The 17,622-nt window shown below is 35.8% G+C and overlaps 1 protein-coding gene, 1 long non-coding RNA gene and 1 other non-coding gene across 3 annotated transcripts; all 3 read right to left on the bottom strand.

The window, feature by feature from the left end:
* Positions 1-3,243: 3,243 nt before the first annotated feature.
* Positions 3,244-4,349, bottom strand: LOC102659383 (uncharacterized). The gene is made up of 4 exons (XM_041009563.1): positions 4,198-4,349; positions 4,002-4,122; positions 3,584-3,643; positions 3,244-3,464 (listed from the first exon to the last, which is right to left on the bottom strand). Exons 1-4 carry the CDS (start codon positions 4,311-4,313, stop codon positions 3,300-3,302), a joined length of 462 nt encoding a protein of 153 aa, XP_040865497.1. The 5' UTR covers positions 4,314-4,349; the 3' UTR covers positions 3,244-3,299.
* A 198-nt stretch (positions 4,350-4,547) lies between these two features.
* LOC121173521 (uncharacterized) lies at positions 4,548-5,128 on the bottom strand. Its single transcript, XR_005888594.1, has 3 exons — positions 4,834-5,128; positions 4,666-4,756; positions 4,548-4,593 (listed from the first exon to the last, which is right to left on the bottom strand). It is a non-coding gene; the product is annotated as an uncharacterized lncRNA (long non-coding RNA).
* An 11,359-nt stretch (positions 5,129-16,487) lies between these two features.
* Positions 16,488-16,594, bottom strand: LOC112999635 (small nucleolar RNA R71). Its single transcript, XR_003264846.1, has one exon. It is a non-coding gene; the product is annotated as a small nucleolar RNA R71 (small nucleolar RNA).
* Between the last annotated feature and the right edge of the window lie 1,028 nt (positions 16,595-17,622).

The following is a 17,622-nucleotide window of genomic DNA, read 5'->3' as shown; positions in this document are numbered from 1 at the left end:
AGAGAATGTCTAGTCTATTTGTTGCTTTCAAATTTAATGGTGTCAGTAATTTACGAATTTCAGGCCAATTTGGACTGCAGGTTAAAGTAATAAAAAGATTTGGGAAACCAAAATGGTTGCATATGGCCATACTATCAAAATAAAGTTGATCCATGTATCATGGGCTTCCAACAAACGTTGAAGGCAAAACCACCCTTTTACCTTTTTGTAAGCCTTTGGTGGTACCAGCATCCAATGACTGTTGCAAGCTGCAAAACTTGTTAACTCTAAGTTTTTTTTGGTTGTTTCTGATGAAGGAAAGTCTTTTTGATTCAACCATAGTATACCCTTCAACCACAAATTGCTGGAAGAGTTTCCTAGAGTGCAACAAAGTTTGTGCTTCATTTGACATGCATTGTAGTCTAAAAGCAAACCACTCCCTCATTGTAAGACGATTTCTCTTTCTTTTTTGACCACTTGATGTAGCACGATGAAGTATGTCAGGTCTATATCCATCTTCGCCATAAGGAAATAATAGATGGTATTGTAAACCTAGATAGCTAGAATGCAATTCATCTATCCTTTTTAATTGGCCATTCCGAGTCTCAAGAATAATATCTCTTCTTGAATATGTATCAAAATCACCTGCAATAAGTGCAGCTACTTCTGAAACAGTAGGCACATTATATATACGACCATCTTTTTCATGGTCAGCAATCAATTTTAGCCTGATATTATGTACTTCACTATGTGCCAATCTATCTCTCGCCATTCTAAAACTTTTTGCATGGGTGTTGTGTTCATCTAGCATTTGACTTAAACTTGAAACAATACATGCTGGAATTTTGTTATGTTGGCTGTAAAATGGGATATAAAAATGCATAATTTAGACAACATCAATGTAAAAGGAAGAATTAAAGAATTAAATATGCTTCATTAATGATGTGCTTTTACAATAATAAGAATTAAAGAATTACTATCTGATGGCATTAATTCTATTTTGCACTTCATTATCTGTGTCAAAGATATATAATTGTGCAAATTTAGGTTTTTTTCCAGGCATTGGTAATAGATTGCCTATCCTGTGACATCGTTGGCCTTGAATTCTAATTGTAGGAGGTCCCCTTGAATCATTTATTGATTTGTCTAGCTTAATACCAGTAGCAGTAAAGGCAAACATCATGTTATATGTCCGTATATGTTGTTGATAATTTTTACTATCAGCTACATTATGATCAAACAAAAGTTGCTGGAGATGATTTAGGGGATTTTGTAGTAATGGAAGTTCAACTTTACCATCTCCACAACATAAGTTGAACCTTGGGCTTGAACTATTCTTATGTTTTGATATTCTTTCATTATACCACATGTTTGCATTAGTGTCTACATTGCATGAGTTGATCACCAAGTTCAAAATACCCTGAAATTGTTTAATGAAATACTCCAATATGATGCCAAGAATTGCTACCATTTCCAGAACAACATGTAAATTGTTAGATGATAAATAAAAATGCTTTTTGAAAGTTGGAGTCATAGTAGGTGAAGTGGCTAATTTTAGTAAAGGTGGCAACAAATGGTTAGAGTTAGAATTGTTACCTTCTATGTTAATTGTAGGATCATTAACTGGGAAGTCACAATGTACATCTCCAACAGAACCAACAGAGTCCGATTCTGTGAAAATTGTAGTTAGATATAATCATTACATGATAATCTCGAGAAAACAATTGGATAGAGAAGTTTTTTAGTAGTACCTTGTGTTGATTCAAAATTCACATTGTCCGATGAATCAGAAACAATTACTTAAAAATAGGGGTAAATCAAAGTTAGGTGCAATGTATGACCATAATTTAGATATAGTTAATAAACATATTTTGTTAAATATACATAATTTTGATGTTTTGGGTATAATAATATACGATGGAAATATGATGGAGTAGATGTCAATCTAGTTTTAGATTGCATGCAAGTTATAGTTTGGTTGCCTTTGTAGAACTAAATTTGTATAACAAACATCCTGGTGAAGGGTCCAAAATTTTAAAGATTGTATTTAGGTAATGTTAGCTGATAATTCATTCTGAATGGCATATATAACTTCTTACAATCATCTTTTGCGTTTTGTGGAGCCGGGTGTAGAGTTGTGTGAACAGGGAATTGAGCATGAGTATGACATTTTTGCTGCATGATATGTTTTCTCTTCATTCGAGCTTTTGTTGATTTTGACTTGTTTGTATATACATTGTTATCCATGTTGTTCATGTGAATTGTTGATGATGTTACAGGTTTAAAGTTTAATAGAGGATGGATGGTGGAATGGAGCAAGAGATGATAATTTGAAATTTTAAAAGTATGGATCAAAAGATTGGAAGATAAAGGAAACGCTTGCATGGCCAACTAAAGCCATAGTTAAAAATTGACAGCTGCTTAAATGCACCATACTTTTTTCACAGTGACATATGCATGTATAGGCATGAGGTTGTTGACATTGATAGAAAAAGTGATATGAAAGATGTTGTGTATGGCAGGAGTAGGCCGTCAATGTAGAAACATCCAGTCACCTTTTTTTTTTTCCATGAATTAATTGTATGTTGTACTTTTTATAAAACTTTATGGATATTAGAAATATTAAGTTTGCCATTTTTCAAAGTTGGATTAAGTAAAATATGGCACATCAAAGAACAAATGATTGTAAGAAAAAATTTAAACCCAGGTTAAAGGACAAATGGCTTTCCCCAGTTTTGTTAAGTATAACAACGATAAAATGGAATGGTTTTTTATTTTATTGATAGGTACTCACTAAAATATAACCATCATAATTAACTTGTTTAACTCATAAGATCGGTGAATTTATCTGCCCATTCTGTTGCCTGTTTTTTTTTTGTTAGTATTTTTTGCCTTCTAATTTCCTACATTTTTCTACTTATTTTGTATTATTTTATCAACTACTTTGCAAGTATTCTCAAGTTGGGACGCCTATTGTCAAAGTAAGCATGTCTTATAATGCAGAAGCACATACTTTTCCTTTAAAATTTTGGTGTCAACTTTCATTCCTTATTTAAAAAAAAAATTTGTTCTTTGTAATATGTTTGATGGGACATTTTTCCAATTGAAAATAGAATTTAAATTGCAGAATAGTACGATATAAAATGAAATGCATAATAAGAAGTACTCTTTACATCCCACATTGACACATGCATAAATATGCCAATCTTTAATGAATGTTATGAGGCACACTACAAAAAGAGAGGTTCCTTAGAGAGTGCACTACTATAGAAAGACAGCCCGCTCCTTAGACAGTGTATGTACATCTTGCAAATAACCATTCATTCAATTTTAGCATGTTTCACTAATTTGTTAGATGAAAGTTGTGCAGGTGAAATCTGAGAGCTTCTTGCTTCATCATCACATTCCTGAGATGGTTGTCGCTTTGTTGGTGTTAAGGGGAGTCCGAGAAGTGGATCATGGTCTGCTGTTCCAGACATGGATTGCTGCTTAAAAGATAGACCAATCACTGACTTGAATTAAAAATTGGCAGTTGTACAGTTTTTTAATGGGATAGCAGCAACAAATATCAAATTGAAAAGGGAACATTATATTTTCAGCTTACAGATTCATGGTGATAAGGATCATTGGAATCAGGGATTGCAATATCGATCTTGGAAGATGCCTACATGACATATACAACAACATTATATTTGTATCCCAATAACAGTTGAAAGATACTTCACAAAAAAGTACCTCAGCATCAGGCAGTAACTCCATTATAGTGTTAATCAAACTTAAGTCACGTGAGTATTTTAGAACAACAACATTCCTGAACTTTGGTTGAACCTTGACTTTAAAGGCAAACACATAACCCAACAACTTATCAAGTCCTTTTGGTGATGCATTTAAATCGACATCACCATCCTTACATAAAGAAAATAAGTTTGTGCATTAAATATTTGCTCTCAGATTACGTAGTAAGGAAAAAATGTTCATCCTTTCAAGATTCAAAATTGATGTTTGCTAATGTAAGGACTTACAACTATTTTTAACCTATTCACTTCATCAGCTGATTGTCCAATTAAGTTAGTGCATTCATGGTCCCAGAAAAGAAATTTGGTGCTTTCCTCCTTGTGGCTGACCATCACCTCAAGTCTATACCTGGCAACATCCATAATAGTGTAAAAATGAGATGTACGTGAAGGTAATAGAAATATAAAAAAGTTTTCAAATGACCTCAACATAGCTTGTTCATTATATTTGCCACATGCGCATGTGAACACAATAGTGTCTATATCAGTTTTTTTGTGACATTGGATGCAAGCTGGATAACACCATGAATGATTTTCCATAACAATTCTGGTAATGGTGGCCACGGTAACACAAACAATATCCTGATGGAAACAACATAGTAAATGGATTGATCACCAACTGGTTGATGTGTTGAATCAATGCAAAACATAAATAAGACCAGTACTTCTGTAATGTTGTTAATCTCAAAAATGCTTTTTGCCTCAGCCTTATAAAAAAAATGCATCATTTGATGATAATTGGCTAGAACCTGAAAGCTGTGAACTCCCTTGACCGCGAGGTGTCATAACTGAGTGGACCTCAATGCCTAATTCAGAAAGCCTAGACATATAGAATTAATATGAAAGGCCAGGCAAAAATAACCAAACTAAGTTAATCACATGAGCAAAATACCTATCTTTGAATTCTTGAATTTCGTCCACCAGTTCATTACTAACTAACTTTGAAGCCTTCAAAGAATTACTCACTGACGGTGGATACGATCCTACAAATGCCAAAAACATAAATATAAGATGCCATATAAGAAGCAAAAGAATGGACAAATTCCACATGAGACTATACCCTGGGCTTCTTTAATTCTAGCATGGGTCAACAAAACAATTATCGGGCCATCACTTTGACACTCATTTAAGTACTCTAAGAACTGCAAGCAATAATCTTCCCACAGAGTGCAAGATAGCAATTGTTCGCTGCTATAAAAAAATGATGGTCACCGTATTAGTATATAATAATCCAACATGGATATAAGATTCAAAGGTTGGAAATTAAATTGACACAACCATTAATAACATAGGACCCAAAATTTAAAAATCAAAGGGAAAATTGGACAACATAACCTCAAGTCCTTCAGTTTAAAAACAACCCTTGTACTCCTTGATGAAACATGGCGGAAGACAACCTCATCAACAACACCAATAATGTCTTAAGAAATTTGAAAAATGAAAGTCATGTTATAAAAAGATGGCTACAAATTACAGAAAAAAGTCAGCAGCCAAATTGTAGCTGAACTTACCAACCAACAGGCCAGGTTGAAAGTGGCCAACAATGATATTGGAAAATTGAGTAAAATTGTATTTTTTTTTTAAAGGAACATTGTCCAAATGAGTTTGTCTAAGAACAATAACTCCAGTAAACACCAATTTATATTGGTGGTCACAAACTCTGTATTGACCATCATTCTTCATGACTTTAAAATTGTGCATCACATGAGTACAATTCTCTTTCAAAACCGACTTCCAAGACTTCAGTTGGTCTCTCTTACAAACCACGTGAATTTGATCACCCTGGTCATGGGCAAAGTATGAAACAAACTGTTAGAATGGTAAATCATGGACCAAAGACAAAGAGAGGCTAAAAGCATACATCTGAGTCCACTATAATCATCTCAGCTTGTTCAGACTTATTTGGCATTCCAACAAACCAAAGGTCAGTTATCCTGACAACAAGTTTAAGGGTTTCTTTTGATCCATCGATGTCCTTTATCTTGTCAAGAATGCGAGCTATAATTCTGCATAAAAATGACACAAAAATGTATAATTTCCAGCACAAAAGAAATAGATAATATGATAACAACAAACACAATGAGCACGCAAGAAAGCAACAATAAAAATTGCCCAAAAAAAACTAAAGCAGAGATTAAAGAACAAATGCCTTTCCTTAATTTGTTATAACAGGTTTGGGACAACAAAAGCAACAAAATAACACTAAAACCAACTAAATAACGAAGAAGAGAACATTGAAGAGGAAAAAAAAACAGTATAAACATGTAAAAAAAATGTGTACGACAACTTGTATAAACAAATTTAAAAGGAAGAAAACATGTATAATAACAAAGCAACCAAAAATGCTAAAACTTCCAACAACAAAAAGATGACAACATTGAATAGGAAAACAATACCGTATTAGGCACACCACAATAGTGCTAATGTGTTACAACTGGAAACAAAGAAAGTGAATAGTATTAGTAAGGAAGCAAACATGCATAAGAGCAAATAGAGGCAATTAGTAACCAAACAAACATACATAAGAGCAAAGGGTACAAAAACCTTGCCTGCTGGATGCTTCTTCGTGACGACATTCAACAACCACCAAGCTGAAGAAAACATGCATAATAGCAGGAATAAAAATTTAAACCTTTCATGCTGAATGAAGTACATTGTAAATGTTGAATAACAGCAAATAAAAGTAACAGAATGAAGGCAGGGAAAAAAATAAAAACAATACCGTATTAGGCACACAACAACAGTGCTAATGTGTTACAATTGGAAACAAAGAAAGTGAATAGTATTAGAAAGGAAGCAAACATGCATAATAACGAAGCAGCCAAAAATGCAGCAAAGGGTAAAAAAACCTTGCCTGTTGGATGCTTCTTCGCGGGGGCATTCAAAAACCACAAAGTTGAAGAAAACATGCATAAGAGCAAATAGAGGCAATTACTAACCAAACAAATATGCATAACAGCAAAGGGTACAAAAACCTTGCCTGCTGGATGCTTCTTCGTGGGGACATTCAACAACCACCAAGCTGAAGAAAACTGAAGAAGGAAGAGGCAAAGGATGATACAAATGAAGAAACGGGTTTTCTTGACGGGACATTTGATGGAGAGCAGAGGAAGCAAGCGTGTTGCAGAGTGCAACCGCCATACGTCAACACCAACATGACTGGAGACGGCTGGAGAGCGAGACACGTGGCCTTGTTTAGAGAAGAAAATCGATTGACGATCGGAGAGCGAGACACGTGGAATTGTCCACAGAAGAAAACAGGTTTAAAACTTGGAGGGGCAAAAAGACCAAAAAACCAAGAAAAGTGCCACATGTCAACATTTGAAGCATGGGCATAATAGGCTTTTCATTGGACTACTCTTTTATTATAGATATATTAGATTTGGGAAAAGTATTGATATAATGAAACGAAAAAAAAAATGCAACAAAGATAACCTTTGAATAGTGGCTGAAATATGAACCCACCTAAGCCCTACTGCAACATGTGCATGAGTGAGAAAAAAAACTAGTACTCCACCTTTATAGTTTCTTTCTTCAGTGATTTTTCCACTATTTTTTTTTTCTCTCTTTGCTTTTCTTATTCTTATGAGCGGTCGTGGGTCTCCTTTTATAGACCAAAAATAACTTGATCTTTAAGTAACTAATTGATTCCACTATATCATGATCTCCTTGTTTTTAAACTTGTAACTTCATGATCTTATCTTTGAGTGATCATATTATTTTCTCTAGTTACTCCAGTATAACTGAAATATCCTCTAATGGCCCAATCTTCTTGTAACTATCACATCTTCTATCTTTTTTTTTCAAAAATATTTTAAATATTTTTTATTTAAAAGATAAAAAATAACTCAGATAAAATTAAGTATTCACACATAGTAAATTGAGGTACCCATTTTATGATAAACTTTCCTTCATTTTTGTTCCTCTAGTAGTATTTCCAATAATTGCAATGACTTCTTTATTTCTTCATGTTAAACAAAACAAGATTTTTTAGATACAAAAAACAATTGCCCCTCTTTACTAATTTCTTGTCAAATAATCTAAATAATGAAATTTTTAAGATTATTATGGCAAGAAATGAGTAAACAAGTGAATCAATTTTATTCGGAAGCTCAATACAAGAGCCATACAAGATTTTTGCTAATGCTTCTCGAGTTCTGGACTTGAATGCAGTTGCTAGGTCAGTGTTGGGCTTTGAAAGTATATGTGTCGATGCTATTTTTGGACTTTGAATGTAGATGTGTCGGTGTTGTTTCTAGGATTTGAATGATGTTTTTGGGCTTAATGCAGGGTAGCAGTGTTCTGGCTTGGCGTAGGGTGCTGGTGCTAGTTCTTGGCTTGATTCAGGGTGTTGGTGCTGGTTTTGGCCTTTGAATGCTAGTGTTGGTGCTGGTTCCAGGCTTGGTGCAAGTGCTAGTGTTGGTTCCGGGCTTTGAATGTTGGTGGCAGTGTTGGTTTTGGGCTTGATGATGTTGAGTGTCGGTGAGGTATCTAGGCTGCAAGGTTGATGGCCAGTGAGGTATTCAGGCTAAGAATTCATGGATGAGTAGAACTTTAACTTGCACTTTTGTCTTAAGTGAGACATGGGGTTAATAGTATGTTGCTACAAGCCTTTGTGAGTAAATGCAATGTCACCTTGTTGGATGCACTTTGAGAACTCATTGAGCATACCTTGACTTTCCAAAGCTTATCAAAGTATTTGTAATTCTTTTTATTTGAATGTTTGACATGTATTTCCTTTCGACATGTTCTTATAAAAATGCAAACTAATAAAGGGAAACAAACAATTTTATTCAAGATAAGGTGAAACAGTTACAAGGATAATACAACAAAGAAAAGAAAAAATGATATGTACAACAAATTTAGAGAATGGAAACATTAGTGGATGACTTTGCTGCTGGAGTGACGCTTTCCAAATGTTAATGTTAGTAACACATGTCAGTAACTTTGACTGTTCGACAATAGACTTCAGAGAAAAATTATTTTTAACACTCATTTGCCCCAATTTCTTGCTCCACACCTTCTCAAGATGTCCCTTTCAACTTGGTAGGTTACTCTAACTTTGCCTAGATCGCCCTCTCAGGTTATAAACCTAGTTTTGTTTTTTCGTTTTTGTTTTTTTTTCTCTAACTTTTGCCTAGATTTCCCTTTTGGGTTTTCAATCTAGCATAAAACTTATTCATTGCAACGGAATTTACCGGATATGAGAATTGTTTACCATCCATGTTTGTGAGGATCAAAGCTCCTCCTAAGAATGTTTTCTTGACCACATAGTGTCCCTTATAATTTGGTGTCCATTTACCAAGCCTGTCTTTTTTGTTTGGAAGAATCTTCTTCAGAACCAAATCTCCCACTTGAAATTCCTTGGGATATACCTTCCTTTCAAATGCTTTCTTTAATCTCTTTTGGTATAACTGGCCATGGCAAATCGCCTTCAACATTTTCTCCTCAATAAAATTTAATTACTCAGAACAAATTTGGACCCACTCTATTTCTTCTAACTTTGCTTCCATCAATACTATTAAAGAAGGGATTTCAACTTTAATGGGTAAGATTGCTTCCATCCCGTATACTAAGAAAAATGGAGTTGCACCTGTTGAAGTGAAAACTGAGGTATGATACCCATGTAAAGCAAATGGTAGCATTTCGTGCCAATCTTTGTATGTCACCACCATCTTCTGGATTATCTTCTTGAGATTCTTGTTTGCTGCTTCAATTGCCCCATTCATCTTTAGGAGATATGGAGAAGAATTATGACGTTGGATTTTGTAATCAACACATAATTTTGTCATCATCTTGTTGTTCAGGTTGGTGGCATTATTAGTTATTAGCTTGCTTGGCACGCCATAGCAACAAATCAACTCCCTTTTGATAAACTTCACTATCACATTCTGTGTTACACGAGCATATGAAGCGGCTTCCACCCACTTAGTGAAGTAGTCAATCGCAACTAGGATGAAGTCATGTCCATTTGATGCTTTTGGTTTGATGGGACCAATGACATCCATTCCCCACATTGAGAATGGCCTAGGGGAAGCCAAAACATTTAAGGAAGTAGGTGGAGCATTGATATTATCTGCATACGTCTGACACTTATGACACTTCCTCACATAACTAAAGCAATCAACCTCCATTGTCAACCAATAATAACCAACTCTCAAGATCTTTCTTGCCATGGCATGCCCATTTGTGTGGGTGCCAAATAAGCCTTCATGAACTTCTTTGATAATCCTTTGTGCTTCAGCTATATCTACGAATATGAGTAACACCATGACATGATTTCTCCTAATAACACATCTCCATTCAAAAAGAAACTCATTGCTAGCCTTTTCAAGGTTATCTTATCATTCTCTAAATCACCTAGTGGATATTCTTGACTTTTGATATATTTCTTAATATCATAGTACCATGGTTTTCCATCTAACGCTTCCTATACCAATTGGCAATATGTTGGTTGTCCATGACATTAGATCTTTATGTGTGACATGTATTCATCCTTGCTCAATGCAAACATAGAGGACAAGGTGGCTAATGCATCCACCAACTGATTATTTTCCTGAATGATATGATCAAAAGAAATTCCCTCAAATTTCTTCATCAATTCCTTAATGTAAGTGTGATAAGGAATTAGCTTGGTATCTCAAGTTTCCCATTCACCATTCAATTGGTTAATGACCAAGGCCGAGTCACCATAGACCTCAAATTTTTTAACTTTTGATTCTACGACTTCCTGAACCCCCAAAGTACATGCTTCATACTCTACCACATTATTTGTACATTCAAAGCACAACCTTGTTGTGATTGGGATGTATTGTTTTTCTGGGGAAATTAAAATAGCTCCAATCTCGTGCCCTAGTGCATTGGATGCTCCATCAAACAACATGATCCATTTTCTTTCTTTTGGTGACTCTTCCTCCTGAAGCACCACCATAATGTCTTTGTCGGGGAATTCACATTATATTGACTGATAATCATTTACGGGTTGATGTGCTAAATAATTTTCCAGAGCACTACCTTTAATCGCCTTTTGAGTCACATACACAATCTCATACTCCAATAAGAGAACCTGTCATCGAGCAATTCTCCCTATAAGAGAAGGCTTTTCAAAAATGTATTTAATTGGGTCCATTTTAGACACCAACCAAGTCGTATGGCTTAGCATGTATTTCCTTAAGCAATGAGGTGCCCACGCTAAAACACAAAAAGTCCACTTTCATAATGAATATATGGACTCATAAGTAAACTTTTTGCTCAAATAATAAATGGCACACTCTTTTCTTCTAGACTCATCATGTTGTCCTAACACATAACCGATAGACCCATCCAACACTGTCAGATACATAATCAGAGGCTTTCCAGGGACTGGTGGAACCAAAACTGGGAGATTTTGCAATTGTTTTATTTTCTCAAAGGCTTCCTAGAAATCATTGTTCCATTCCATTGGTTGATTTTTGCACAACAGCTTGAAGATAGGTTCACACGTGGTTGTTAACTATGATATAAATCGAGCAATATAATTCAGCCTCCCTAAGAAACATTGAACATGTTTTTCACTGCAAGGAGGTGGCATGTCCAGAATTGTGTGAACCTTGTCAAGATCCACTTCAATTCCTCTTTGGCTGACTACAAACCCCAATAACTTTTCCAACTTCACGCCAAAAGTCCACTTGGCGGGATTAAGTCTCAACTTAAACTTCCTTAATTGCTCAAACAACTTTTGTATATGAATTACATGATCTTCTTCATTTTTCAATTTGGCAATCATGTCATCTACATAAACTTCAATCTCTTTATGAATCATGTCATGGAAAAAGGTCACCATCGCTCTTTGGTATGTTGCCCCAACATTCTTTAGTTTGAATGGCATGACCTTATAACAAAAAGTGCCCCACGGTGTAATGAATATGGTTTTCTCCCTATCTTCTTCTACCATCTTGATCTAATTATAAGCAGAATAGCCATCCATGAAAGAAAAGCATGTATATTTGGTTGTATTATCCACCAGCATGTCAATACGGGGTAATGGGAAATCATCATCTGGACTGGCTCTATTTAGATCTCAGTAATCAACACATGTTCGTACTCTTCCATCCTTCTTTGGAACTAGCACTATGTTAGCATCCCATTGTGGGTATTTGGCAATGAAAAGAAAGCCTGCATCCAACTACTTTTAAACCTCCTTTACTTTTCAAAGATAGTTCAGGTTTCGTCCACCTTTACTTTTGTTTAACCGAAGGACATTCTGGCTTTCATGGCAACTTATGCTCCATTATCCTAGCATCAAGACCTGGCATATCCTGATATGACCAAGCAAAAACATCGCTATAGTCTCATAGGAGCTTTATCAATTTGGGGCGTTTACTTTCATTCATAATTTTGCCAACTTTGACCTCTCTTTTCTCTTTTCAATCCCCAAATTAACCACCTCAGTCGTTTCTTCATGGGGATTGATCTCTTTAGCCTCTTGTTCCACCAATCTCAGTAGTTCAAGGGAAGGTTCCAAATCATCCTCAATTTCCTCATCCACCTGATTGTCAAGGCACTCAAAACTACGTGATGCAATACAAGCATTATCACTTTCAAGCACATTATTTTCAAATTAGCATTATTTAAGATTGAGATAGAAGCATTGAATGAGACAAAGAAAATAGAAGAAAGAAAATATATACTAGAAACATAATTCATTTTTATTTATGATATATTGAAAGGAAAAAAGAACCCTTATTTAACAAAGTAAATATCCTAAAGCCTTAGGCAGAGCAATAGGATTAGTACTACAAAAATTACTTTAATTTTGAATTGAAAATCATATGAAGCTCAATAATCTCCCAATTGCTAAGCTCAGCATTTGGCGGGCAAGCATGAACCCAGTTGATGTGTTCATCCTTAAAAATGTCTCATTCAACAATAGCTATCAAACTGGGAATCTCAAACCTAACACTTCAAAAACTCTCCTACAGGTCACATATAGGGATCCCTTCAGTCCTTGGCTCCATATTCTCCAAGCTAACTAACCTCTTTTCTTTTTTTCTCATGTGCAATCCTCCTCTTGTCCTCCTTTGGAGGTTTATAGCCCAAACCAAAGCAGTCCTTATTTTCAATCAAGTTAGGCAGCGGGCTTAAGCCTTGTGCATTTCTTCCTAATCCATTCCGATAGTGATACTCATTCTCAAGCATAACTTTTGCCACCATCATGGATGCACTTGATGGTTGGAATTTTGAGATGGTTTTTCCCTCCTTCACATAAGTGGCATTGGCAATTTCAAGTCCCTGAAATGAGGGTTTGCTAACCAGCAAGTCCTCTTCATAAAAAATAATTACCAATTTTTCATCAACAACAAATTTGACATGTTGCTGAAAGGTAAAAGGTAGAGCCCTTGTGCAATGAATCCAAGGTCTTCCAAGAAGGCAACTATAAGCTGGTACAATGTCCATTACTTGAAATACTACCTCAAAGGTAACATGACCGATGTGGATAGGTAGGCTTATTTCACCAATTACCTTTCTATGTGACCCATCAAAAGCCCTAACCACCAAAGCACTTGGCCTTATGTAGGATTCATCATATGGTAACTTGGTGAGTGTTGTCCTCGGCATCACATTCAAGGAAGAACCATTGTCAACTAGCACTTTTGCCAAGATATGATCTTTGCATTTCATTGATATGTGCAAGGCCTTATTATGCCTTGCTCCTTCCACATGTATCTCATCATCAGTAAATGTGAGGTGGTTACTAGTAGTGATGTTTCCAACAATCCCTTCAAATTTCTCTTCAGATATATCATGAATAAAATGAGCCTCATTCAATACCTTGAACAACATCTTCCTGTGAGGTTTTGAATTCAGTATAAGTGACAATAGTGATATCTTGGCAGGAATGCGATTCAGTTGGTCTATCACTGCATACTCACTTTGTCTAATGAACTTTAAGAATTCATTAGCCTCTTCATCATAAACTTATTTTCTTCTTTCCTCTTGCTTCTTTGCCTTCTCTTCATCAACCACTTCGAGATCTATCCTTTCTTTTCATTTCTCCTCATTCCTCATATGGAGTGTATATTCAACCACTTCAAGTCATGCTACCAACTCCTGCAATATTTGTAACATTAGGAGTTTCTTTTCCATCATATCCATCAACACAAACTTCCACACCATACTTCCATGGCACTGCTTTGTTGTCTTTCTATGGGAAAGCCTTCGATACTTGTATAGTGATAGACGTGGTGTGCTAAGAGTTAGGGAGGTGACACCCTTAGTATAATGGATAACTAAAGGCTTAGGAAACATCGGTGATGTGTCAATCGTCGATGCATTGCTTTCACAATATCCTACTTGCACTAATTTCTTATCCATTTTAATTACTGATTAGCCTTAATTGTCAAATTAATTATGCAGTTTTATCATTTAGGCCTACTTGACTAATTTTGTGTTTTTAATTTAATTTTAGGAGAATTATAAGCAATTGGGCTTGAATCCGGAATCGGGCTTGGACTTGAAGAGAGCAGACAATTTTATTTTATCAAATCTTATCTTATCCAGATTTTATTTCATCTAGATTTTATTTCGTCCAGATTTCATTTCATCCAATCTTATCTTATCTTGCCCAGATTTTATTTTATTTCGTTTATGGGCTTGGACTTAAAATAGATTTGTAAGCTTTGGGGCTGATGACCTATATAACAACACCAGGGTTTTAGTTTATGGAGTTTTTCGGAGAGGAGAATAATTTTAGGGTTTTGCAATTCCAGTTTTTATTATTGTTCATGCACACTGTTCACGTAGAATAAAATTCGTTTTCTGCAATTTCGTTTCTGCTTCAATCTACAATTTCGTTTTATGCTGATTAATGAAAGACTAAGTCTCCAGCGTTGTTTTCTCTTGAGGATCAAGCACAACTCTCTTTGAGGTTTTGTTATTACTATTGAATACTGATCAGTTTTTCCTCTTCACCAATTACTCTGTATTTGTTGCTATTAATCCATGCATGCTTAGTGCTTGATTAATTGCCTCTGCGCTTAATTTACGTTCATGCTTAATGATCAGTTTCGTTCATGATTAATTGGTGTATGTGTTGCTTAATCACATAATGACAACCTTATGTTAATTTTCGCTTAGTAATTTAATTTAGGGTTGGATTAAGTGGTTGAACTGGTTAGGGATAAATCCTCATAACCTAGGATAAGAGACTTGTTTGTGAATCAAGGGGAAACAACATGTTTTAATTTTGTTATTTTCTAATTAAAATTTGCTTGTTGTTTAAATTACAAAAACAAACAACCCCCCCCCCCCAAATTCGTTACTATTTTATCACTATCTATTATGAACGTTGGTTGACCATTGCTCGTTGGGAGACGACCTAGGATCACTTCCTAGATACTGCATTTTTAATGTTTATTTGATTCGAGAATGGCCTCGATCAAATTTGGCGATGTTGCCGGGAAGCAGTGGGCCAAAGGTTCATAATAGTGTTTAGTTTTTTTGTTTTATGTAGCGTTCTGTTTTGCATTTCAGTCGTGTCTCCTGTTTAGCGACTGATTTAGTTGGTGTTTTACTGTGAACAGTGATTAGCGACTGAGAATTAGCAACTATTTTGTAATTTAATTAGCGATTTTTGTTTTGACAGTTAGAGTTGTTATTTTTGGCTTATTTTTTGTGTGGTAGTTTCTTTTGATCCATATTTTGTGTGAAAATACCAGGAGCACTTGGTGTGGTTGAATTTGAGAGAGACAAAAATTTTGGAAACTTGTTTTTAGCAAAACTTAAAACGACCATAACTTTTGCTGCGGGTATCAAAATGACTATTATTATATATGCATTTGGGGTAGAAAAAAATTTCCCATACTGTGGCAATTGGCTTGGGGTCTTCCAAACTTGAAAAATCAGCTGTTTACTAAGTTTTTTTTTTTTATTTTTCAAGTATTATTGTCCTATTTTTCTAAACTTTGCTTAAGTAGTTTTCATAGTTAGACTTTGAATTTTTGTTTGAAATTTTTGGTGCTATCTTTTCATGATTTTAGGGTGTTGCTCACAAAATTCCAGCTCATTTGGATATCATTTGACTATAGTTGTAGTTTTAACCCTCCCCTGGTGCTTGTTTGAGAACACATTATTTGTTGCATATAGTGCATGACTAGGGGCAATCCAGGTGATTTACATCCCTTTGATCCTGAAATAGATAAAACCTTTCATAGATTAGTTAGGCATAGTGTGCATCCTGATCATTCTGTGCATTTCGAGCATTGTGAGCATTTTGAGCATTCTGAGTATTTTGTTGCTGGTGATTCTGAATATTCTGATTTTGAGCATTCAACTACTAATTTTCATACTGAGAACATGGCTCAACCTCCACCTCGTGAGAGGACTCTTAGGGAGATGGTTGCACCTGATTTCACTTATGAAAGCTTATGCATTCAATATCCTGATGAGGGTGTTCCATATGTTCTTAAGACTGGACTAATACATTTGCTGCCCAAGTTTCATGGTCTTGCAGGTGAAGATCCTCATAAGCAGAATCTTAAGGAGTTCCATATTGTTTGTTCCACCATGAAGCCCCCTGATGTCCAAGAAGATCATATCTTTCTAAAGGCTTTTCCTCATTCTCTGGAGGGAGTGGCAAAAGATTGGCTATACTACCTTGCTCTCAAGTCCATTTTCAGCTGGAATGACCTTAAGAGGGTGTTCTTGGAGAAATTTTTCCCTACATCTAGGACCACTGCCATCAGAAAAGACATTTCAAGCATCAAGCAACTTAGTGGAGAGAGCTTGTATGAGTACTGGGAAAGATTCAAGAAATTGTGTGCAAGCTGTCCTCACCACCAGATTTCTGAGCAACTCTTTCTTCAATATTTCTATGAGGGACTTAGCAACATGGAGAGGAGTATGATTGATGCTGCCAGTGGTGGAGCTCTTGGTGATATGACCCCTGCTAAGGCTAGGAATTTGATTGAGAAGATGGCTTCCAACTCCCAACAATTCAGTGCAAGAAATGATGCTATTGTCCTTAGAGGAGTCCATGAGGTGGCCACAGATTCATCTTCATCTACTGAAAATAAAAAGCTTGAGGGAAAACTTGATGCCTTGGTCAACCTAGTACTCAGCTTGCCTTGAATCAGAAATTTGCACTTGTTGTAAGAGTCTATGGTCTATGTTCTTCTGTAGATCATCATACAGATCTTTGTCCTTCTTTGCAGTAATCTAGAGTCAATGACCAACCTGAAGCTTATGCTGCAAACATTTATAATAGACCCCTTCAGCAGTAAAACCAACAACAGCATAATAATTATGATCTTTCAAGCAACAGATACAATCCAGGTTGGAGAAATCATCCAAATCAGAGATGGGCAAGTCCTCCGCAACAACAATAGCATGTCCCTCCTTTCCAGAATGCTGCTGGTCCAAGCAAGCCATGTGTTCCTCCTCCAATACAGCAGCAGTCACAACAAAGACAACAAGCAACTGAGGCTCCTCCTCAACCTTCCTTATAAGAGTCAGTGAGGCAAATGACCATCCAGAATATGCAATTTCAGCAAGAGACAAGAGCCTCCATTCAGAGTCTGACAAATCAGATGAGGCAGATGGCTACTCAGTTGAACCAAGCTCAGTCCCAAAATTCTGACAATTTGCCTTCACAAACTATGCAGAATCCGAAAAATGTGAGTGCGATCACCTTGAGGTCTGGCAACCAAATTCAAGTACCTCCACCAGTAGCAGCACCTGCACCTGAACCTGTCAAGCTTCATTCTACACCTAAAAAAGAGGATGAGATAGTTGCACAAAAGACAAAGCTTCCTAACAAAAATTTTCATGCAGGTGGACCTTCTTCTAGTAATTCTGACTTACCGCAGCCTCC

This window comes from Glycine max, chromosome 15, assembly GCF_000004515.6.
Source record: "Glycine max cultivar Williams 82 chromosome 15, Glycine_max_v4.0, whole genome shotgun sequence".
NCBI lineage: Eukaryota > Viridiplantae > Streptophyta > Magnoliopsida > Fabales > Fabaceae > Glycine > Glycine max.
Note: the sequence above shows the minus strand (reverse complement) of the source record. Positions and strands in the feature narration are given on the sequence as shown.